The following is a 26,336-nucleotide window of genomic DNA, read 5'->3' as shown; positions in this document are numbered from 1 at the left end:
GACAGTTTGTCGCTAAGCATTTTGAAAGTGACAGGTGCCACTGAAATAAAACACTGGAAAATGTATTCTTCAGCTTCTCATGATGAAAATGATGTGCCATAGGCCTTATTTTGTTACTAGCTGACCACGTAGTGGGCCTTTATAAGAGACCTGCGTATTTGGATTTTTGAAGGGCATTTTTTTTGCTTTTCTTTTTATAGCGTCACGCTTCCTTCACAGAGTCCTATGTGTGTCAGAACAGAAAATAAGTACTACAAGTGCCACCATTTTGAAAAGTAGAGATCCAGGGCTATACAAAGATGGGTATATTGTGTCCGTTACATTTTTGTGGTTTTGCTGAAAATTGCACAAGTGTGACCACTTGTTTGAAAATAAATATTTTTTTGACTGTTGGTGACAGTTTGTCGCTAAGCATTTTGAAAGTGACAGGTGCCACTGAAATAAAACACTGGAAAATGTATTCTTCAGCTTCTCACGATGAAAATGATGTGCCATAGGCCTTATTTTGTTTACTAGCTGACCACGTAGTGGGCCTTTATAAGAGACCTGTGTATTTGGATTTTTGAAGGGCATTTTTTCCGCTTTCCTTTTTATAGCGTCACGCTTCCTTCACAGAGTCCTATGTGTGTCAGAACAGAAAATAAGTACTACAAGTGCCACCATTTTTAAAAGTAGAGATCCAGGGCTATACAAAGATGGGTATATTGTGTCCGTTACATTTTTGTGGTTTTGCTGAAAATTGCACAAGTGTGACCACTCGTTTGAAAATAAATATTTTTTTGACTGTTGGTGACAGTTTGTCGCTAAGCATTTTGAAAGTGACAGGTGCCACTGAAATAAAACACTGGAAAATGTATTCTTCAGCTTCTCACGATGAAAATGATGTGCCATAGGCCTTATTTTGTTACTAGATGATCATGTAGTTGACCATTATATTCAGCCTGTGCAGGAGCAGCAGAAAGAATTTGTGGCCCCTTCATCCGCCATTGTCAATATAGTATCCTATGCAGGGCAAATGGCAACATCCACCGCAGAGACTGCATAGCCACTAAGTGCTGATAAATCAAATATAAAATGAAATGAAATATCCACTGCATTTTGCCAGCTTTCGCTGTTTCCACCAGGCACCACGTGGAGGTAGCAGCAATGCCTAGCTCTTTTTTTTTTTTTTTTTTTTTTTTTGTCTTTTTACTTTTCTTTTACACTTTTTTTATTGTTTGATATTCATTTATGTGTATAACTGCAACATAAAAAAAAAACATGAACAAAATACAGTCATAAACAATGACCAACTGTAAAAATAAGAATATAATGTGGTGGCCCGCTGGGAATGGTGGCCCTTAATTAATGGCACATGCCTTAGGCTGCCCCTGGTCTATTTTCTTTATTTTTGGAAACATTTTTTTTTTTTCAAATGGAGCTGGTGGCTACAGAATTTTTTTTTGGAGATAGGCATGGTTCTAATAATTGGTGACCGTATGGTATATTTTATAACACGGAGTAAAGCAGAGGCCTGGGTGGGAGGGACAATCTGGACAGTAATATCTTGTGTCCCTTCTTATTTGGTGTTTGGCACACACTTTGCACCTCTTCTGAGGATATTTTTTCAGGGGATTAGGAGGGAGTGATTCCATAAAGTGCCTGTCGCAGAGTCTGATGATGTCTTCGCATTGGGATTGGTCACTGCGTACTGGTGTTGTGCCAGATCCAAAAAGGAAAGATGCAATGATCTGTTCCTGGAACTGCAGGTATGACCCGGTATTGCCTGCTTTTCTGTATGCCACATGGGCGTTGAACATTGCCATTTGTAGCAAATAAATCCCTACCTTCTTGTACCAGGATTTCGTTTTTCTAGCTACCAAATATGGGGCCAACATCTGGTCGGACAGATCCACTGCTCCCATATGCTTGTTGTAGTCATCAATCGCAATAGGCTTGACAGTCTCTGATCGGCGAGATGTCACCTGTGCCCTCTGTGTGCATGGTGGAAAGCATAAGCACATCTTTTTTGTCCTTGTATTTTAGTGCCAGGACTTCATTGCTGCGCAGACTACAAGTCTCCCCCTTTTTCAATTTTTTTTTCAGGACTTCTTGCGGAAAGCCTTTTCGGTTTGCCCTGATGGTACCACAGGCAACGGTGTCAGCCGGAAAAAGAAATTTAAAAAGTGGCAAGCTGGTGTAGAAATTGTCTACAAATAGATGATACCCCTTATTTAGTAAGGGGGTCATGAGGTCCACCACAATTTTTCCATTGGCTCCCATATCTGCTGGGCACCCCTCTGGCTGTAGCAGGCTATCTCGCCCCTCATAGATGCGAAATGCAAAGGTGTACCCTGATCCGCTTTCGCAAAGCTTATAGAGCTTTACTCCATACCTGGCTCGTTTACTGGGGATGAACTGTTTGAATCCAAGCCGGCCATGAAATGGCATTAGAGATTCGTCAATTGCGATTTCTCTTCCAGGCACACAAATTTCACTGAATTTTAAATTCAGGTGATTTATAAGTGGCCTTAATTTAAAAAGCCGGTCTCTGCCTGCATTGTCTGGACTCTTGTTTAGACTATTGTCATTGAAATGCAGAAATCTCATGATCATCTGATAACGCAGCTTTGGCATAGTTGATGAGTACAGAGGGGTGTGGTGTATGGGATTTGTACTCCAGTACATTGCGAGTTGCGATTTTTTTGTTAGCCCCATGTTGAAAGTTAGGCCTAGAAACACTTTCAACTCCGACAAGTTTGTTGGTGTCCATTTCCGGGTATAAGTGGACCTGGGGTGGGACTCAATGAATTGAGCGGCATACATATTTGTCTGCTCGACAATAAATTGCAAAAAATCGTCATTGACGAATTGCTGGAAAACATCGACTGGTGACATATTCCCTGTCATGTCAACCATTAAGCCACTGTTTGCAATGAAAGGAGGGATTTGGGGTGCTTGCATGTTTGGTGGTACCCACAGTAGGTGTGACATGTCCAGTGGTACTTGCTGACTTTGCTGCTGGCTGCTAGCCCCTGGAACACTAGTGCCATCTAAAATGTCCATGGGTTCCTGAGGACTTTGCTGCTGGCTGCCTGCCCCTGGAGCACTAGTGCCTGCTGTGCTCCCTCCTCTGCGATCTGATGACGCCTGTGTCTCAGAGTCGCTGCCACTGGGAACTGATGCAGTGACAACAGGATGCACAGTAGCAACTCTTGCCTGCTCTGATGGCCCTTCACCTTCATCAGAGCTGGAGTCGCCGTCTGACAGCGGGTCGGAATGTTCAACCGGCAGCCATTCTTCGCCGTCAGATTCGCAGTCAGATTCTTCGTCGCTGCCGCTGATTTCCATCAAGGCAACGATCTCCTGTTCTGTGTATCGCCTCTTTGCCATTTTTTATAAATAGGGTACAGAACAAGATAAAGAGATAATAGATAGAAAGATTTTTTTTTTTTTTTTTTTTTTTTTTTTTAAATGAGGATGAGGAAAGTGCTGGGGATGTAGAAGAGAGGACGGTGATGTGAGGGGGAGAGAGATGAGATCAGAAGATCAGATGATCATATGACGATCAACTGATCAATAAGGGGTCAGCAAACTAAAACACTAATAGGGGGGGAGGGGGTCAGTATAAAAAGGGCCTAGGACAGCTAGATCAGCTAGATTAGTACAGTGTGATCAGTGTACAGTGTACTGAACACACAAGGGATAGTTAGGCTGGGAAGGGGTTAAAAACAGCAATCAAATATAATTTATTTTCACTAGTGGATCACACAGCTCACACAGCTCTGCACACAAGCTGCTCCACCTCAGATCTCACACTGACGAGAGATCTGAGGCTTCAGCAGCTTTAGGTGGCAACAATGTAATGTTTACATTGTCACAGTGTGAATGAGAGCTGCCATTGGCTATGGCAGCTGTCATTCACAGTAAAAACGATCTCATTGGTTCTGTGAACTTCTGTTCACATGCACCAATGAGAGGATCGCGCGGACTCGCGGGCGCGCGCATGCGCGCGCACGTGCACGCGCGCGGGCGCGCACAGCGCTGATTAGACTGCAGGACGTGAGTTTCACGTCTGGGAATGCAGGCAGGGACAGAGCATGACGTGAAACTCACGTCCAGGAATGCTAATTGGTTAATAATAGTGGCGGCTGCTACTGTGCTTAAGCAGGAGGGGAGCGCACATGGGGGACACAGGTGAGGCAGGGGGGGGGTTCCTGCTGAGCTTAAGCTGCAGGGAGAATGCACATGGGGGACCCAGGTGAGGGGGGGTTCCTGCTGAGCTTAAGCTGGAGGGGGAGTGCACATGGGGGACCCAGGTGAGGGAGGGGGGGTTCCTGCTGAGCTTAAGCTGGAGGGGAGTGCACATGGGGGACCCAGGTGAGGGAGGGGGGGTTCCTGCTGATCTTAAGCTGGAGGGGGAGCACACATGTGGGACCCAGTTGAGGGGGGGGGTCCAACCCCCCTCCCCGCCACTGTGCCCAATACCCTCTTCCTGCCCTCTACCCCCTTATGCGGCGTATGATACGCTGCGGGTCGGCTAGTTGCTTTTAATCAGCTAAAATACTAACCTGGTGTTGTTTAAATAAGATTTATCATTTTCTAAAACTCTAAATTTGTTATTCTTGGTTAAGTATATCAAGCCCGAGTACCCCCTGGAACCATCCAGAAGTACCCCCTGGGGTACGCGTACCACACGTTGAGAACCTAGGTGCTAGAGTATAGGGTCACTTTACTGATGCACAATGTACACAGGAAGGCCTGGTGCAGGCGTTGTCCAAGGTGCTGATTCTCTGCCTACAATGCAGACACAGGGCCTGCCAGACCGGATATCACTGGACATCAGGAACAACCCTCGAAAACTGGGCTGGGTTTTGCAAAAAAAAGTTCTCCATTTGGATGTCTTAATGATTTCAATATCACAGATGAAGAGCCGTGCAGGAATCCTCAGTATTGTGTGACAGCGACGCTTAGAAAGCCAGATGAGGCCTGCAGAATCCTTACCACCTAATAACAGACAACTGCAGTAAGTCCAGGCGAGGTTTGATGAGTCACCTATGTTCTCTAGCTCAGGGCCCATTCACACTTGGGGGATTAACTGCGTTAACTACTAATCATCGAATTAGCGCTAGAGCAATTAAAAGTATATAGCAGTGATTTCACTGGCATGATCACTGGGCATTTGCGGTAAACGCAAACGTGCTACATGCAGCATTTTTTTTTTGCAATTTCAGAGCTATCACGATTGCATTGTATTTAAAATGTGAATCGCAATCGCTCAAAAATTGCAAAAATGTACAGTGATTTTTTTGCATTTATTGTGAAAAAATCACAGCGGCAAAACGCTAGCGATAAATGCTAGCGATAATTGCTAGCGTTTTGCGATCATAAGTGTGATCGGGGCCTCAGAGTAGATCAGTCCTTGGTATCACGTGCATGAAAAAAGGGCCCGGCTGGAAATCGAAATGGTGATGGTAGATAACGAAATCTGATAATGATAAACATTGTTGTCAAACTTGGTTGCCAATAAATACTGTTCTAAAAACAGACTGGAAATAATAACGTAAAGATATTAACGTTAAAAAACGTTACATACTTCAACAATACAGCTTAACCCAACCCTACTTTCACACAGAACCCTCCCCTGGTGGTGCCTAAAACTAACCACTCCCCTGGTGGTGCCTAAACCTAACCACCCCCCGGTGGTGCCTTACCCTAACCACCCCCCAGTGGTGCCTTACTCTAACCCCCATCCCCAGTGGTGCCTAACCCTAACCCCCCCGGTGGTGCCTAATCCTAACCCCCCCCAGTGGTGCCTAACCCTGACAACCCCCTAGTGGTGCCTAACCCTTACCACCCCCCTAAAACTAACCACCACCCGGGTGGTGCCTAACCCTAACCACTCCCTCTGGTGGTGCCTAACCTTAACCACTCCCTCTGTAGAAACACCCTTTTACACATAGAAACCATAATATCTTTGATAACGTAAAATCTGTACAAACAAACGAAATAATACGACAAAATCTATAATGTTGCAAGCTTCTAAAACGATAATATATTTCAAAAACTTTAAAGGGGTTCTCCGGTACATAAAAAAAAGCTAAAACTGACACTTACCTGGGCCTTCTATCAGCCCCCTGCAGCTGTCATGTCCTGTGCTGTCCTCCTCCGATGCGTCGTTCCCCGCTGCTGGCACCGGGCTAATTATTTGTCTATGCCATAGCTGTGTGTCAAGCAATATATTAGACTAGCAGAGTTTGGGTGCGCTGTATCATATCATATAATTGTATTGTTTAAAATCTGTTTAGTGCACCACCGAATTGTACAACTTCCGTTTTAGCGCAGTGTTTTGTATAGTTTATAATTATTTGTCTATCTAGAGGAATAGAACTGCGGCTGCGTGCCCGTGCTCGCTCCCGTGCGCATCAGCGGGAGCTTACTGAAAACTCGTACGGCGCCTGCGTAGTAAGCTGACGCTCACGGGAGCAAGCATGGACGTGCAGCTGCAGTTCTATTTGTCTAGTTAGACGAATAATTAGCCTGGTGCCGGCGGCGGGGAATGCGCATCAGAGGAGGACGGCACAGGACATTACAGCTGCAGGGGCCGATAGAAGCCCCAGGTAAGTGTCAGTTTTAGCTTCTTTTTATGTACCGGAGAACCCCTTTAATGTTCTAGTTTTCTTAACAATATTTATCGTGGCGCCCTTTTTTTTGCTTTTTTCGCTGTATTAACGATAATTGCATTAAAGTCTATGGCGGCGCCCTTTTCGTCCACCCTCAGCGGCGCGCTTTTTTCTGCTGCCTTGGTATCCTATAACGTCACATGAGGAGGGATCGCCCTGATTGGTCCACTCCAGGCCCGAGTGAAAACAATCTACGATTGGAACCGCTGGCTGGGAGGGATTTCAAGGGAGTTCCCCTGCAGCAGATTGCTTTTACATCTGTAATCTTCCATTAACTTTTCTATGAAATGTAGATTTCACGCTGGCAGATGTTATTATTTACTGCTTATTCCACTTAAAGGGAAGGTCCAAGCAAAAAAAAAAAATGAGTTTCACTTACCTGTGGCTTCTACCAGCCCCATGCAGCCATCCTGTGCCCTCGTAGTCACTCACTGCTGCTCCAGTCCCCCGCTGGCAGCTTTCTGACCTCGGAGGTCAGGGCCGCATTGCATACATTTTTACGCATTCCAGCTAGTGCAGGAACAAAAATTTACGCGTTGCACCACTAACGCGTAAAAATGTATGTGTTAATGTTCCTGCACTAGCGGGAATGTGTAAAAATGTACGCAATTTGGCCCTGACCTCCGAGGTCAGAAAGCTGCCAGCGGGGGACTGGAGCAGCAGTGAGTGACTACGAGGGCACAGGATGGCTGCATGGGGCTGGTAGAAGCCCCCGGTAAGTGAAACTAATTTTTTTTTTTTGCTTGGACCTTCCCTTTAAGGAAAGAAAAAATAATCACAACGTCTTCCCCTCTGGACGTTAATCACTCAGCCGTGTGCTGTGGAAACACTCGGAGCTACAGTGCAATAAATTAAACGCTTTATTTCAGAATGGTACATTTTTTCCCCTAAGATGACAGGAGGAGGAACATCTCAAAGAGGACCTGAACTTTGCACATTAAAGGACCACTATCAGGAAAAAATAGTAAAATTTAAAATATACAGGGCACTATAAATTAATTTTCTCCTATGTTGCTGTCACAGTAAGGATTTATTCTCTGACAGATCTGATAGGTTTTGGACTAGTCTATCTCCTGATGGGGTATTCTCAGTATTTCCTTTATTCTTTACAAAAGCAAAGCCTGGAAAATGTCTTTACAAAGATGCCAGCCAGCCTCCCTTCTTACTTGCACACTATTTTAGCAGTTAGAGTTAGACTGAGCAACTGCTGTTCAGGAAGTGCTTTTAAAAATAAAGAAAACCCTGAGAATCCCCCATGAGGAGATGGACTAGCCCAGAACCTGTCAGTTCTGTCAGATGTTTACAATGAATTTTAAGTGACAACAGACCATAGGAAAAAATACATTTATAGTGCATTTTTACACCGGAACAAATGTACATATGCAGGACCAGATTTACCATGAGGCACTGTAGGCACGCGCCTACAGGCGCCTGATGATGGAGGGGCGGCTCACTTCCCTCCCCTAGTGCCTCCCTCCTTCCCTATGCAGAGTGCTGAGCAGTTTAGTCACCTGGCTCTCGGAATTCCACTGACAAGATTTCCCTTCAGTCGGGGCACCACCAGCTGGCTACCTAATGCTAAGGGACACCTGTAGCTATCTATGACTGGTAAGGGAGAAGTGACATCTGGGACAGCCAGCACACTTGCGGTGTGGTTCAGCGAGGGTTTGTGGGTTTCTGGAGGGCGGAGACTAGGGTGCCAGGACATCTGTGCCCACAGGCTCCTGTGAGGTATATCCAGGCCTGTACATATGCCTACACACGCATTTTAAATTTTACAATTTTTAGTGGTCCTGTAAAGGACTCACAAGGTAAAAACAATTATCAATCCATACTTACCTGGGGCTTTACTCGCCCCAACTCCGGTGCTCCCCGCTGTCCTGCTAGCTACCCATAAAGCTAGGCAACCCGTCGGCAAGTCGGCTCTTTTGCACATATGTGGGCTGCCCTTGTCATCAGGTGAATACTGCGCTTGCACAGACTGCCCAGGCACAGTACACGCCCCATGATGTAAGCGTGTAGGTGTACAGCCGGTGGCGCGCACCTGCACATGTGCAGAAGAGCCGACATGCCGATGGGTCGACTAGCTTCACGGGCAGCTAGCAGGACAGTGGGGACCACCAGAACTACATGGAGGGACTCAGAAGACATCTAAGGGGCTCAGGGTCGCCATCAGAAATTTTTGGGCCCCATACTGGACAAACTTGCTGGGCCCCCCTCACTCCCCTCTACCCCCACATGCCAAATCACAATCCTTGAAGGCCTGAACACACTAACGTGTGTCTGCTTTTCATGCGTTCCGTGTGTGCTCAGTTTGCACCGAACTCTCCCAGCTATGGGTGCACAATGGAGGAGGCACGCTGCCCAAAACAGTGTATGCGCTGTTCTCACAACCCAGCTGGACTTTACAGGAGCACAATGGAGTGGACTGGAAAGGTATTGAGGGAGCTGATGGACTACAGGGAGCTGGAAGGGGTAACAGTAAAAATGGGCGCAGGAGGCTAGTGGACAAATCGGGCGCCGCCATTCACTCCTATAATAATTATCGTTTAATGGGCGCCGAACAGGAAAAAAGGGCGCCCGAGAATAATAACGTTTTCCAACGGCGCCCGAAGATTTTTCATGTTTTATAACTGCTTGTGATGATTTACGTTTCTTATTTCAATAAAACATTATTTTAAATGTTATCCCTTACTGTTTGTAAAACATTATTATTCACGAAACAAAGTGATCAGTACGTAATGTAAATTGTAATATATTTTATCCCTTACTGTTTTTAAAACATTATTCTACACACAATACAGTGAGCACTAAGGAGGGTCTTAGGTTTAGGCACCAACAGGGTGGTCTTAGGTTTAGGCACCAACAGGGGAGTCTTAGGTTTATGCACCAACAGGGGGGTCTTAGGTTTAGGCACCAACAGGGGGGTCTTAGGTTTAGGCACCAACAGGGGGTCTTAGGTTTAGGCACCAACAGGGGGGTCTTAGGTTTAGGCACCAACAGGGGGTCTTAGGTTTAGGCACCAACAGGGGGGTCTTAGGTTTAGGCACCAACAAGGGGGTCTTAGGTTTAGGCACTAACAGGGGGGTCTAGGGGTTAGGGGTAGGTACAGGGAGGGTTACTTAGGCACCAACAGGGGGGGTCTTAGGTTTAGGCATCAACAGGGGGGTCTAGGGGTTAGGGGTAGGTACAGGGAGGGTTACTTAGTAATTTTTTTTTAAACGTTATTATAAGTTTCACTATTTAAACGGAAGATTAACGTTTTTACAATTGCCGATTTAATGCACATTATTTAATGATTTATAACTTTATAAAACATTAATTTTAAACGAAATACAGTACAATACATTTTTAAACGTTATCCATGCTTATCGTTTAAAACCTCGCGCCCTTTTTTCCCAGCGCCCCTTTTTAACATACGCGCTGGAAGGAGCCCCAGGTAAGTAAAAGTCCCTTTCTCTTATTTGTATCAGGTATACTTTAATCACTAACTAACTAAGGTAACTCCTGGAGGAGCCACCACCTCTCATCACTTTATTGGGCAGTCCATGTGTGGCACTAATTGCTGGGCTCCAGATTAACTTGGGCCCCATACAGCAGTCCCCCCTGTGATGCCCTGAAGGTGGCCCTGAAGGGGCAGGAAGAATCCCCAGGTAAGTAACTATTGATAATTGTTTTCACCTTATGAGTCGTTTAAGCTTAAATCTGTCCCTTAGAAATAAACATAATGTACGCGCTGAGGAAACAAACACGCGTGCGGCAGAGTTGGGATGTGAGCGGGATGATAAATAGATGTACAGAGGCGCCAAAAGGATAAAATATGCTAAAATATTTAAAATATTCGGGTGGCGGCGGTGGACCAGCCACTCAGAAATAGACTCGATGCTGTCGCTTAAGATAAAGACAATTTATTCACATACTCCATGAACAGAACCGCAACGCGTTTCACAGGTATATTCCCGCTTCCTCAGGCAATAAACAGATAGGAGTACACAGTACAGTCTCAAGGTCACAAATAGCGCCTCTGAGTTGGGATGTGAGCGGGATGATACATGGCTTGCAGAGTGTATACTCACGCTGCGCGGGAGAGCTGTCGCCGTGCGGAATCCAGATAATAACATTTACACGCAGCTCTCTCTTCCAATCGCCCAGAAACAAGCTGTCCAATGTTTTGTTACTATGAAAAGCCTCACATTGTTCCAGGATTACTCACACACTCTATTATCTCTGGTTACACCCCAAATTAATGACCGCTATGACAAATGAAAGGGAAAACATGGAAAGAAAGTCATAGGATACAATCTGGCAGTCTGAGCCCAGAGAGGCTGGGTGGGCACCAGCAGAAGACACGTCTATCTTATCATGTCCTCCTATATCTGGTCTGAACATCTCAATAGCTATGCATGCTATAAACTGCAATGTAAAGTTCCCTCGCCAGGAAGAGGTGTAACATTGTCCTCAGACAGTGTGCTAAGCAATGTGACCAATTATCTCTTCTGCTGGGTCAAATGAGGTTTCTTCACATAGAAACTGTGTCCTGAAAATGAAGTAATGGATGTGACCTGAAGACGCCCAGCCAAAAAAGTTAAAGTCAATGATATGCTTAAAAAAAACAAACCCCCCCCCCCCATATACTCACCTATGGAGAGCCTTCCTGCCAGGACCGGATTTACATCACAGGAGCCTATAGGCAAAAATGTCCTGGCACCTAAGACTTTGCCCTCCATGAACCTACAAACCCCCTCCGAACCGCACCAAAACTGTGCTGGCTGTCCCCGCTGTCACTCCTCCCTTATTTCCCTTGCCCATCACAGGTAGCTACAGGTGCCCGCCCCTCATTATTACGGTAGGTAGCCAGAGGTCCCCCCAAGTATTGGGTAGCTAGAGGTGCCCTCGACTGAAGGGATATCTGGTCAGTGGAATTTAGAGAAAAGGGTGAGTAACCTCTCATTTACACTCTCATCAGGACTCTGCATAGGGAAGAAGGGAGGGAGGCGCTCAGGGAGGGGAGTGAGCCCCCTTTCCATCGTCAGGCGCCTGTAGACACGAGCCTACAGTGCCTTATGGTAAATCCGGCCCTGCTTCCTGCTTCTCTTCAGGTCCCCGAGTTCCAGCGTTGTCACCCCGTAAGCAGTATCCGACCGATTGGTCAAATGCTGTTCCCGGCCACCATGGGAGGCTTCGTAAGTCTTCGGGAGCCAAAGTACTCACGAAGACGGGTTGCTCCTTACTGCACCTGTGTAAGCGCACTCTCTCGCACACACGCATGTGCAGTACAGAACCGCCCTTCTTCGGAAGCAATCGGATTTCCGAAGATTACCGAAGCCCAGAGCCTTCCCTCTCCATAGGTGACTATCTCTGTGGGGTTTTTTTTCCTTTCTCTTTTTGTAAGCTTAATATTTGCTTTTAAAGCGGAATATAACCCAGCATTTCTACTTTGCTCTAATAGATTATTTACAGCATATTATATACAACCAGCATTTTTTTTTTACTAGAACAGCATTCAAAGGGTTAACACAGGCCTTAGAAGCTTCCCTGCCAGCAGAGCTGGACGCATCCGAAGTTGTAGATAATGTTATCTTGTGTTTAATTGTATCAAGTGAGGAATGTAAACAAAGCCTTCTCTGACACTGCCGGGTCTCCTAAAGACAGTGAGACAATCAGAAAGCATCAAAAAGCATTTATGCTTAAGTTAGACAATGAATAAAGCAGTTATGAATAAAATCCAAAGTAAGCTCTCAGAGTAAAAAAAAAAGTGTACTTTGGGAACGTATAATTTCTAAATGAATAATAATATGCCATACGGTTACCAAATATGCTAACCGTATGGCATATAAAAAGTAGGAAAACATGTTTTTATTGAATATCATGTCAGGGTTTTATACCGCTTTAAGTGCTCTCCAGGAAAACATCCAAATATTCAGAAGATTGTTTACACAGTATGCAGTTTAAAGGAAACCCCTGGTATGGTGAATTTAAACTGATGAAATAAACAATTGTATTTATCCTCCTACTCCTAAACATTACCCTTTCTTTAAAATCCTTCAGTTTTATTTTCTGTGTACCAGCTAAGAAAATAATGTTTAATGTTGTATTGTCTCACATGCTGACAAACTCTTGCAATGTCCCAGAAGCTTAAGTATATTAATTATTGACCTTTTTTTATCTATCCCCTGCACTTAGAAGTTGTTCTCTGCCAGGATAGAGTTTTATGGCTGTGATTCCTTATCGGTGAGGGTTACGCTATAGTCCAACTTAGTCCCGACTTCAGAGAAACTTGCACACCTAAATGTTAACTCTTTCCGGCAGAAAAAAAAGTAAAAAAGGAAGTCAGCCTAGTTATTTGTATGCTTAGTAGTGTACACTCTGAGCACACGTCTATCTCATCATGTCACATGTCACCTCGGGTATCCTTTAACCGCTTCAAAGCCAAGCCTATCTACTTTCCTTGTTTTATAGAGGACAGATGGGAGTTTCTATTGCAGTGATATAAAAAAAATTGTGGGTCTAATTTTTCAGACCCGCACCCCCGCGATCCGCACCCGACACGCAATCTGCTTTCTGGTGAATCTGGTACCCGAACCCAACCCGCTCCTGCAGACCCGTTACCCACACCCGAACAGCAACCTGATTAAATCAAAACAGGTACCCGACCCGCATTTTAGGTAACCCGCGGCTACCTGACCTGATTCCCTGTGCGGGTCTAATTTTTCAGACGCACACCTGACCCACACCTGCAGCCTCGCTACCCGCACCCGACCTGAAAACCGCTTTCTGGTGAATCTGGTACCCACAACGACCCACACCCGCCGACCCTCTACCCGCACCCGACCCACAACCCAATTAATATCAAAATGGGTACCCAACCTGCATTTTGGGTACCTGTGGGTACCCGACCCGATGCAGGCCTCTACACTACACTCTTCTGGAAAGAGAGCTCGGATGTTATTCCACAGATCTGCTGGAGTCACTCCTCCAGTTTTTGAGTCACCGACTTGACTGCCCCACCACCACTACTGGGTCCACTTTGGCCTTCATGTTCCTCACCTTCCCTAGTGGCACACAGCCACTATGACACCCACAAATTGTTAATCATTTTAAAGGAAGGAAGTGGCAAGATATACAGTAATCTAACTCCAGGTGTTGAAATAAGCTTCTAATTGTCAGTTACCCTCCAAGCTGAAACTGGACCACTGTTGTTAAAGCAGTAGGATCAGCCATACTATGCCAGGGAAAAAAACACATATATAAGTAGATAAATACTTGATCTACTTACATAACACATGTATTATACTGTCCACGTTTTGATTTCAGTGAATGTTATATAGTAAATGACGGGAATTCTGTTCCTGGTGGGGGCCATGTCTTTTGCCCACAGTTAAGGCTAACTCGTGATGTCATTTCTGCCCTTTACTTTTTTTCTTTTCTCCTCCAATCGCTGAGTCGCCTCAGCCTTGCTTGTAAACACAAGTGAGTAGGGGATTAGGTTTCAGATAAGCAGCTGGCAGGGAAACAAAGGGAAGAGGAGGAATAGATTATAGATAAAAAGAACCCCCAGCATGCAATTCTTTGGCACGCCTACTAAAGGGCCAGTGCTCCTTAAGTATGTGATAACTCCAAATCATAACAGCAGAAAAAGTTTTGCAAGTTTTGAATGCAGCATTAGCATCTTTATCACTTAATACACTCAGACCAGTTGCTGTTGAAATTTCATTTTTATGGTGACGATACCGCTTTAAAAGGTTATAACTACATATGCTAGAAGCTCCACCATTAGAAACTATGGGAAAAGTTTTATTTAGACCCAAGTACCTCCAGGGATGCATTTCTGGAAAAGCTACAAAGGCCTGGGCATTGGGCGGCTTCAGCCAAAAAGAGGGAACCTGGACATGAAAGAGGGGTTTTTACATGTGGAAGAGGAGGCTGAATATGGGGAGCAACACATGAAAAAGGAAAAATAGTGTTCAAGGGAGCTGTTCATGGAAGAAAGAGATTACTGTACATGGATGATACACGTGGAAGAGAGGGCTGCACATGGAATGGGAGGGGCTGCTGTACATGGATGACATACATGGAAGAGGAGGCTGCAAATGGAATGGGAGGGGCTGCTGTACATGGATGATACACATGGAAGAGGGGGCTGCACATGGAATGGGAGGGGCTGCTGTACATGGATGATACACATGGAAGAGGAGGCTGCAAATGGAATGGGAGGGGCTGCTGTGCATGGATGATGCACATGGAAGAGAGGGCTGCACATGGAATAGGAGGGGCTACTGTACATGGATGATACACAAACAAGAGGAGGCTGCAAATGGAATGGGAGGGGCTGCTGTACATGGATGACACACATGGAAGAGGAGGCTGCAAATGGAATGGGAGGGGCTGCTGTACATAGATGACACACATGGAAGAGAGGGCTGCACATGGAATGAGAGGGGCTGCTGTACATGGATGACACACATGGAAGAGAGGGCTGCAGATATGAATTAGGAGGGGTGCTGCTGCACAAGAGAGGGAGGCCACAACATACTTGGCCTAGGGGCACAAAGAGTATAAAGCTGGCCCTGAGTATCTCACCAGTTTAGAAAGGATCTAATTAAAGAACAGATTGTTTGGCTCTGCATTTGATCTGAATGGAAGAACAACAGGGGCTAAATTGACCTGTGTAGCATTTTTCCTTCTTCGTGTGTCTTCAAAGCGGAACATGGATGACCTTTACACATCCCTGACTTTAATACGCTCTTAAATTAGTCATTTAACATAAGCCTGTATTAAACAGCATGTAATCCAGGCACTGTATACTACTAACGGCAAACATCCGACCACAAGAGGAAAACCAGATGGAAACCGCCTGAGAGGGCAGATATTCCGACAACTTTCTCTGTAAATAAAAATAAATATCCTGTGACAGAGTGAAGTTGCTTCTTAACATTTAAATGGTTAGTCAGTCCATTGCTTAAAGTGAACCTCCAGACTAAAAATCTACTCAGCAGAACTGAAAAGGCTTGGTGTTTCTTTAACAGTTTCACAGCATCAGAACTTTGTTTTTCTTACCCAAGCATCATTTTTAGCTGCATTTTTAGCGAAGCTCCACCCATCAAAGAAAACTGTCCAGGCATTTTTCCCCTGATGCTGTGCAGAGCATGATGGGGTTGCCTATGTTGTTATTCATGTTGCCTAGCAACTGGGAGGGGTGATCAGCACACAGGACAGTTGGAACTGTGTCTCATGCTCCCTGTCACCTTCTTTCAACCAAAAAGATGGCTGCCCTCATGAAATCACAAACATTTGCCTGTTCTTTTAAAACAAGGTGGTAAGAGATTATATTATCTATCTATTTTAATTAACATAACTAATGTAACTTAATGACAGTACGTTTGTTTAGGCTGAAGTGCCTCTTTAAAGGCCAACTCATACACTTGCTAAAAATAGGTTTCTCAATGGTATCAGCAGGGCCAGTGCTGCCTCTGAGACACAGGGGGACAATTGCCCCAGGGCCCCGACCACTCTAGGCCGGTCTCCCCTGTTAGTCTTTCATCATGTTTCTACTGCCCAGGTTTTGTCACTTTTTGCTTTAATACAGGGGATTGTTCTGGGGGTGAAGGGGAATGCAAATATACGTAGTTTCAGACAGCTCTTAGGCTGATTATCCGCTGCACCTGGCAAGAGGGGTGGAAATACAATCCAGTCGACGTGCCGCATGTGATACAATATTACATGTACATTTCTGTAAGTTCCAGATGGAGATTTTATCATGGTTGTGTTTGATAGAACACTAATCTGAAGAACGTTATGTAATGGGAGCCATACATCACATCAGTATGTGCAGCATGCTGTGTCTCACCCGTTCCCCGCAGGAGAAACCACCACTGAATAATGACATTTCAAGGCCTATGAAATAACTCGGTAAATCTGGGCTTCAGTCATTCGGGCAGGGAATAAATCAGGTCACATTCCTCTATGGGACATCAGTCTCGGAGAGGGATAAAGCAGAGGATTTGTGTCTCTTCCCACCCTCTGGAATGAATTAGGTGCAAACCAGACATACGCAGAGTGGATAACACTTAGACTCCGACGTGTAAGTAGATTCCAAGTTACGATATTAGGACAATAAATTCCACCAAACACCTTTTATCCCACTCTTCACCCATACTCATGGGATGAGGAGAAAAGGTACTCTAGAAAGTGTTGACAACTGTTCTTTGACCTTCTGCCTCCATTATTCTATACCACCTGCCCATTGTACAGTGTTCTTTACCACTTGCCCACTCTGAAGGACAGTTGTATGTACCACCACCTACCCTCTTGACCACACAAGATTTGTGCTAACTAGTCCGTCACTGCCTCCCAATGCTTATCAGTCTTTAATGCTGGGATGAAAAAGGCTGAGGTAAGGCTTCTTGGCTTACATTGTGCGCTGCGTAGCACCAGAGATTGGCACGGCTATAGCAGCAATGCTATAGTTAGGAGCCCGCACATGGGTAATTCGGGGATCTGGCATTTGCCGGACCCAAAATTAATTCTCCCTCTGAGTTGCAATGACTCGGAGGGGGAATAGTAATTAAAGGGACACTGAGGAGTGCCCGAACTTAAAAGAATACACTTACCTGGGGCTTCTTCCAGCTCACCGTAGGTGGCAAGGTCCCGCTGCATCCTCCTGGCTCCTCTCCTTCAGCCTCCGCCGGCCCCTGTTACCGGCGTCATCCGGCAACACTCGAGCCAGGTGCCGGGGCCGGCTCTTCCTGGTTAATGACGCATGGCGTCATCGCGCTGGCCACTTCGCGTCATCACGGTGGCCGGCGTGACAGGCCTACGCATGGGCGGACCACCATGATGATGCAAAGCAGCCGCCGTGATGACGCCATGCGTCATTAACAGGAAGAGCCGGCCCCACACCCGACTCGGGTGTCGCCAGGTGACGCCGGTAACGGGGGCTGGTGGAGGCTGAAGGTGAGGAGCCAGGAGGACGCCGCGGGACCTCGCCGCCTACGGTGAGCTGGAAGAAGCCCCAGGTAAGTGTACTCTTTTAAATTAGAGCACTCCTCAGTGTCCCTTTAACGCCGCCCGAAGTTTCACCGGCAACAGAGTGAGCCATGATTCGGCTCACCTTGAGCCAAAGTAACTGGGCAGCAAAGTGCCATGTACGCGAAAGAGGCGCCCTATAAGAAGATCATTTCATTTTGGCAAGGAGGGAATTATTTGAGAAAAAAACCTAAAGCAATTTTTTTTTAATTGCTGATAAAGCATTACTTACTTACAGTATGTTCTTATTGAAATACCTAATTATACATATATTGATTTCTTTCTTTATACCTTATTCAGTTATTCAGTTTTGTCATTTTAAGTTTTTACTATGAGCATCTCTCTGTTTTTTTTTTTTTTTGAGACACTGTATTAACCTGATGAAGCAGGATGTGGCCCATGAAATGCGTTGTTTCAGTGCTCAATAAAGAACCTAATTATCCTTTATCAATGGAATGAAATAGATTATTTTGTTGTGATAAGTAAGGATAAAGTTATTGGCAAATGAATGGAAGGAGTGCTGAAATGTAAAAATTGATCTGATCCATCAGGGGAAAAAACCCACAGTGGTGAAGTGGTTAAACTGAACATAAAAACATGAGATGTTACATTTACCTTTAATAAAACACATACAATTAATAATCTCATAATTTTCATTTCAGGTTTGCTAGAATTTGTTTTCAACTACTTACAACAGTTTAAACAATACTGTATATGTAACAACAAAAACTAGGGAATAACAAAAACACAGACTGAGCTATAAATATTCCTGAGCAGCTAGACTGAATGCTCAGTCGGGGATTTTATGAGGGCTGATTAGAAGCAAGATGTACAGAGCAGAATGAAACAGAAAGCAAGGTAGGTGTTTTCTCTAATGTTGCCACTGATATATATGGTAAAATACATGAGGGTGCATAGTCTCTGGTTTCCTTTAAAGAGAATCTGTAGGAACAACCCCCCCCCCCCCTTCCCCGGGATACTTGCCTTGGGAGGGGAAAGCCTCTATACTTCTAAGCTTCCAGTGCTGGCTCCCCCGAAACAAGGATGGAACGAAATGTAACAAGGATGTCGGCTGTGGTGCAGTAGAGTCTGCAATATTTACCTTACCCGGCTCCAGCGCAAGCGCAGTGGCGGATTTCCATTCGGGCTCAGCCATAACTAGCCAAACCCGATCAGCTCTGCTCTACTGTGCAGCTCCGAGTCACCTGGTCAGGCGCAGTTGGAAATAGCCGAGCCCAATTAGAAAACCACTACTGCACCTGTGCTGGATTGTGGTAGGTAAGTATTTACCTCTCCGGTGTTCAGGGGCTTCCAGTGCTGGATCACCGAGGCTGAGGAGGATGGGGGAAGCCTCATTAGGATCCAGAAACTTCCTCTCCCGTGGTACGTTTCCCCCTGGGGGGGTTCTTTCTTATTCACATTTCACTGATTGTGCATGTGGGATTTGTGAGTGCATCACTTTTGAAACAGCAATCGCCAGGCAGGCATTGCAGCAACTCCAGACGTTAAACACCTGTCACATTGTACAGGGAAACCATACATTTTACTCTCATCCTTCTGAGAAGAAACAAAGCAGTCAGGTTTGGACTGAGTCCTTCTGATCTTCCCTGCGGGACATTAAGAAAACTTTTCAACCGTCACAAGAGCTTGTTATCACCCCCAGAGTACTTTCAAACCACTGGAAAAATACCTTACTGAGGGGGAAAAAAAGAATGACATGAGTATTCCGTTACTTGTGTGCTTTGCTTGGGAAATAAACCTGGACAAGAATACCGCTAGTCTCTGAATCCCAGAGCCTCTCATATGCGGTAACTGTAAACCATCCACGCAACAGATGTTACACGGAGCTCAATAAAAATTATAAGCCATGTGACAACCCTGCACAAAAAGGTACCATGCGTGCCAACCGTGATGACGATCTTACATGCCACGTATCAATCATACAAGCTTTGACTTACCGCAAACACATCCACAGTTTAAAGGACCACTTTCTGCAAAAAATTTAAAATTTAAAGGATACCAGAGCTGAAAAAGATTAGGAGAAAGGGGGGAGCAGGCATGTACGGGGATCTGTCCTGATGCCCACCATTCTCCCCATTCTCATTCATTCCCCTCCATTGCCAGCTAAATGCCCCCCCCCCAGCAGCCTTTTCCGGGTTGCCGAAATCGGGCATCAGTGCGCAGGCACTGGCCTGGCTGTGCGCGACCTACCGCTGCCAGGAGTGCTCTGTGCATGACGTAACCGTGACATCATGCGGAGAGCCTTAAAACCTCCCCTGATGGTGACTAATGCTAAGACCACTCCAGGTGGTGCCTAACCCTAAGATGGGATGGTCTTAGGGTTAGGCACCACCAGACGTGGTCTTAGCATTAGTGCCTAACCCCATCCACCAAGCCCCCCCTACACAAACACCCTTCCTGATGCTGTAACCTAACCGTTCCCCCCCTGCACAAACACCCTTCCAAATGTAAAATTGTACATACAAAAGAAATAACATTACAAAAACTATAACATTGCAAGTTATAAAACAAAACTAACAAAAACTATAACATTGCCTACACAGCACCCAAATCATCCAGTAGCCACGGGCGCCCAAATGTCCTGCTACCATAGCCCTGACCTGGAGAGGGTTGTGTTTATCTCGGCATTTTCAAAAGCTTCAAGGTCTTACCTGCCAATATGAAGACTCCCACCAGGATGAGAAATACCAGTAAGTATAATGCCACCACGGCATACTTCAGAGCTGCTATAGAGCCCAGCTGCCCGCAGCGACGAGATGACTTCCTGCCCTTCGTAGGACCTGAAAACCGAGAGAAACGGTTACTCAAACTGTGAACCGTAGAGGTATTTTATGAAAAATCACATTGTTCTTCTGATACAGGCTGGCTTCAGTATGTCACATGGGGTGTATCTGCCATGCTGGTAATTTGAAGAAATGCCATTCTGGCTTTGAACTTGCACTAAAGCAGTCTTTCTCAACCAGGTTTCCTTGTGTACTCTGCAGGGTTTCCTTGGCTTCTTCCTCCATCGTTGGGGAAGTATAATAGAGCACATTATAATAGGTGGTACTGTAAAAACAAGCACTAAATTGGGGGTAAGGAGACAGTATAATGAGTGGCAGTGTGTAATAGGAGATAGTGAAATAAACAGCCTAACCTACTTTTAAACAGGGATGACCAGAAACTACGCCAGTGTGAATTTACGCATCGTAGTTCGCATCTACTCGTAGCTTACGCCCACTATGCGTAGTTAACATGTGTATTGCGTAGTGAACTACAAATGCGTTACCCGCGTCTATTTTTCCGCATGCGATTTTATGCTTGCAAATTTACGCATTGGAAAGGGGAATGTACACATAGAAGAGTTCCAGATGTAAGCTTTTACAGAGGAATTAATGCATAAAATTTTCTGCATACTGGCATCAGCATCCGCATACACTACACTTCGCACTACGCGTAATTGCGTATTTTAACGCGTAGTCTACGAAATGCATACGAAGCGAATATTTGTTTTCAAAGGCGTAGTTTGGCGAAGCGTAATTGCGTAAAACTACGCGTAGTTCCAGCATAGCAAAGTTGGCTGACTATGACTATCCATGCTTTTAAAGAAACCCATATGCAATTCACTTTTTCACCTGAAGTTTTCTCCTAGGAGATAATTTTTCATATTTTATTTAAAATAACTTTCCAGTACTTTTCAACTGAAAAAGTACCAAAAAGTTGGTGAAAAAGTACTATCAAAATTATATTGAGTATTGTCTTGTTTTCTAGTGACTTAAAAGGCATTTTGTTGACAAGTTTAAAATGATCACCTAGGAGAAAACTCAGGTGAAAAGGTGAATTGCGTATGGGCAAAATATATGCAGGGGTTCTTCAAGCTCAAAACATTGTTTGCAGGGGTTCCCTGAGACCCAAAAGTTATTTGCAGGCTTCCTCCAGGGGAAAACTGTTGAGAAAGGCTGAATTACAGCATAACATACAATAATATCTCTCCTACCCCTATATATAGTTACACTACCTGCCTCTGGCACACACACACATATACATGGATACTGCACTCCTGCAGTCCGCAGCGGCAGCGCAATGGCCATACTGTGAATGTCGCATGACTTTTTGCATTGTATGGGCAGGGCTGGCTCTGGACTTTTTTTGACTGCCTGAGTCAAACTTGTGAGGATGTACATCACAACAAGCTGCTTTTCCCCAATGATGACCTCTTCACCTTGCTCTCCTCTTGCTTCTCCTCCTACTCTGACTGCATGCTGTTAGTGTAAACACACAGTACAAACATGCCACCACTGTAATCTCTGCGTCTGATGCAAGTGTTTCACCTTGCTTCATGACAGAACCGGCCCTGTGTATGGGCAGTGAGTGCATCCAGTTTTTTTACTTACTTTTTTTAACCACTTGAGGACCGCAGTGTTAAACCCCCCTAAAGACCAGGCCTATTTATTGTTAATTGGCCACTGTAGCTTCAAGGCCAAGCTGCAGGGCCGCACAGCACAGCACACAAGTGATTCCCCCTCCCTTTTCTCCCCATCAACAGAGCTCTCTGTTGGTGGGGTCTGATCGCCCCCCCTGTATTTATTTATTTTTTTAATAAATATTTATGTTGGTGTGTTTTTTTTGTTTACTATAGCTAGTTTTTTTTTTTTCTGTAAACCCCTCCCTCCCCCCCAGCCAGCCAATCCTGCGATCGGATGCCATAGGCTTCTGCTGTCATAGGGTTCTGCCTATGAGAGCCGATCGCTCTTTTGTCCCCCAAGGGGACAGCTGATCGCAGGGCTGTACTAACAGAAAAGACGGCGATTTCGCCATCTAACAGTCTTCCAAGTGGCAATCGTTTCTCAGAGACTGAAGGTGGGGCGGAGCTCCGCCCCCGAGCAGGAGATGTGCACGCAGATTGCACGCGATCTCCTGTAAAATGCAGCCCCAGAACTTGATGACAATTGGCATTAGGCGGTCTTTAAGTAGTTACTGTAGTCTTTAGAGGTCGCAGGGGCGCGTACGTACAAAAAGGGCGCCTGGACAAAAAGGGCGCGGGGTGTAAACTCTAAATAATAATTAATCATTAATAGGGTTTATAAATATAGTGTGCTATATTTCGTTTACAAATAATGTTTAACAAAATTATAAATCATTAAATAATGTTTATGAAATCGGAAATTGTGAAAACGTTAATCTTCCCTGTTTCAAAAGTTAAACTTATAATTACGTTTATAAAAAAACCAATAATATATGTTTAATTGTTATAATTGTATATTATTGTGAATAACCGTCATTTATGGTTTGTTGTTATAATAAAATTTGAAAATATTGTTTATAAAGATGATATAAATATAACTACGTTCGTAATAAATGTTGTAATACATTAGTAATTATTACTAAAATTTTACTAAAACTATACCTAAGCCTACTCTTACACAGAACCCTACCTGTACCTATCCCTAACCCCTAGACTCCCCTGTTGGTGCCTAAACCTAAGACCCCCCTGTTGGTGCCTAAACCTAAGACCCCCCTGTTGGTGCCTAAACCTAAGACCCCCCTGTTGGTGCCTAAACCTAAGACCCCCCTGTTGGTGCCTAAACCTAAGACCCCCCTGTTGGTGCCTAAACCTAAGACCCCCCTGTTGGTGCCTAAACCTAAGACCCCCCTGTTGGTGCCTAAACCTAAGACCCCCCCTGTTGGTGCCTAAGTAACCCTCCCTGTACCTACCCCTAACCCCTAGACCCCCCTCTTGGTGCCTAAACCTAGGACCCCCCTGTTGGTGCCTAAACCTAAGACCCCCCTGTTAATGCCTAAACCTAAAACCCCCCTGTTGGTGCCTAAACCTAAGACCCCCCTGTTAGTGCCTAAACCTAAGACCCCCCCCTGTTGTTGCCTAAGTACCCCTCCCTGTACCTACCCCTAACCCCTAGACCCCCCTATTGGTGCCTAAACCTAAGACCCCCCTGTTGGTGCCTAAACCTAAGACCCCCCTTTATTATGTGGATAATAATGTTTTACTAATTGTGGATTCAAAAAAAATTTTGCAAATTACGTTACGTACTGATCGCTTTATTTTGTGAATAATAATGTTTTACAAACAGTAAGAGATAAAACTTTAAATAATGTTTTAATTATTTAAATAAGATAAATATGTTTATTATTTTCATAAACGTTATTCGGCACGGGTGCATTTTATAAACGTAAATCACCACAAGTTCAGTTATAAATCATTAAACATCGCCGGGCGCCGTTTGTAAACTTTATTTAGCTCCTGGCGCCGTTTATAAACTTTATTTAGCTCCGGCGCCCTTTTTTCCTACTCGGCGCCCATTAAACGCTATTTATTATGGGAGTGAATGGCGGCGCCCTTTTTGTCCACTAGCGGCATGCGCCCTTTTTTCCCAGCTCCCGCAGGGGCTACTGTTACTTCACTGGTGCATACGCACATTCAGATTCTCATGCATTTTCACCATCACCCAGCTATGATAGACTTACAAACACGGGAAGTCAGGTGCAGACAGCTCACCATCAGAGTCTTAAAGATATATATTTTCAAAAAAAGTTCTCTGCAATTTAGTCAGTGATCCTGGACCTGCGCCGTACTGATCCCTATTTCTATTTCTGAGCTCTAGAAGTTAATAAAACCCGCCATCTGAATGCTATTAATACAAAATGAGAATTTTACGAAGTTAAACTTTGAAAAAAGCACACATAAATGTAATATATTCTGATTGTTTTGACTATGTTTAATGAAATAATGGTGCAGAAACAGTTGAGGCAGTAAAAAGTATCATTAGCAAGTCAAATATTTTTTCCTCCTTCTCTAAGTTCGGTCCTTAAACAGTCATTGCTAAATAGGTTGGCAAAGCAGCTGAGCTCGCCTGGTTAAGGCATAAGCTCAAAAAGCCACAAAAGAGAAACAGATGTACTGCCTACAAGAGGCACAATAAATTGTGGTTGGAGTATATAGATCTATAGGTTTTAATCTATAAAATATGGATGGATTGTGACATGTGAAGACACCTTCTTCAGAAAAGCCATAGATAACACTTGCGCGACAAGAGACAAGAAGTCCTACTTGGCGTCTTATCTGAAGGCAGGTTCGGTCTGATAGTCGGAGAATCTGCCGATGGAGTCACTTCAGTCTCCAGTGACGTAAACGGAGACTTATTACAGACGTATTAGTAATACATCCCAGCTGATTCCTATTGAGCTTTCAGCAGAAGTCTTTAATGGTTGCCAACAGTTTTGAATTACCTCTGACGGCCTTGGATTTTTGTGGCAGATCCGATGGGACGTTTAGTGGGGAGGGGATGGGGGGAGTCAGAACAGGTGTTGTGGGGAGGATCAAGAGTAAGCCAGCACTTGTCTGAAGGTTCCATTAGAATTCAAAATGTTATACTGAGATTCTTGAAGCAAATAGAGGTTTAAAGCAAGACTCCAACTCAGGTCAAGGCAGGCTATTTTAAACATAACTTCTAATTCAGAGGGAACCTCCTGGTTACACAGAGCTTGCTAGGGTTATTTTATTGCATGGTTTGCAATATAGTGCACACCGGGCTGGTTCTAGACTGAAGCAAACATTGTGAGGGTGAGCCCCCTACCTGCCCCCATATATTTGAAATGCAGTAATTACCCCCCATATGACACACAGCGATCACCCCACATATACACTGCAACAATTGCCCCCACGTATTATCACTGGTGTCAGTGGGTATTGTAGATAACAAAAAAATACCCCAAACGGCTGCTTATTATCCTCCCCACCAAAGGGCAACCCCTAAAAAACAGGAAATATCAACAAATGTATGGGCACATAAATATGAAGGTGCCACGGTAGGTGGCCAGCACCAGGTTAGGAGAACAGGTGCTGGCCACCTAACCTGGACATCATTGATGTTCAGTGGGCAAGGGTGCCTGTTCATTATCATTCCTGCTGAGTGTGTGTGGGGGGATAAGAAGAGTGACTCAAACTTACAGGAAGTGAGTTTTAAAACCAAAGGACATCCCAGAATGTTTACACATTTACAACAGTTTAGTAACCAAAGCATCAGAATCAATTAGCATGAGAAAGCAAGAAATTTAATTAGATTGAGAATAATTGTTATTCTTTGAACTGACTGAGCCATTAAGCCCTGCAATATCTACATGCATCTGACTACTAATCAGCACTGATCTATATCCCCCTGCCCTGTACTTGTTTTTAAGAATTTATTTTATTTGACAATGCCTCCATAAAGCAAATGAACAATTTCTTATAGTTCTTGGTGTTTATATTTATGAAGGTGCCCATACATTTGTCGATCTTTCCTGTTTAATCCAGGCAGATCCAATCACTCTGATCTCCAGACATGTAATACAGATTGCTCTTAAAGGACTTACGAGGCCAAGTCCATCAAAAAAAATAAAAAAAAGTTAGCTACCTTGCTCAGCTTGTAAGGCACGGAGGACGCCGTCCGCGCCCTCCGTGCCGTTCCGCCTGGTCCCCGCCGCTGCACAGCCCCCCGAACGGTCCCCGACCGCGCGGCCCGGGTCGGGCTCCCCAGCCCTTACCAAGATGGCCGGCGGAACTGGCCGCGGCTGCGCAGTCCGCATAGCCGCCAGTGCGGCTGCGCAGCTCTAAGGCCAACCCCCCCGATCCACGCAACAGTAGCGTGGATC

At 44.9% G+C, this 26,336-nt stretch overlaps 1 protein-coding gene across 1 annotated transcript in view; it reads right to left on the bottom strand.

Moving 5' to 3' along the window:
* The window catches only part of SCARA5 (scavenger receptor class A member 5), a 521,618-nt gene that overhangs the window by 385,919 nt on the left and 109,363 nt on the right, over positions 1-26,336 (bottom strand). Inside the window, exon 4 of the mRNA XM_068280108.1 lies at positions 20,360-20,488. Coding sequence (XP_068136209.1) covers positions 20,360-20,488 — 129 coding nt within the window. The remainder of the gene's footprint in view (positions 1-20,359; positions 20,489-26,336) is intronic.

This window comes from Hyperolius riggenbachi, chromosome 4, assembly GCF_040937935.1.
Source record: "Hyperolius riggenbachi isolate aHypRig1 chromosome 4, aHypRig1.pri, whole genome shotgun sequence".
In the NCBI taxonomy this organism is placed as follows: domain Eukaryota; kingdom Metazoa; phylum Chordata; class Amphibia; order Anura; family Hyperoliidae; genus Hyperolius; species Hyperolius riggenbachi.
This window is presented reverse-complemented; position numbering and strand designations above follow the sequence as displayed.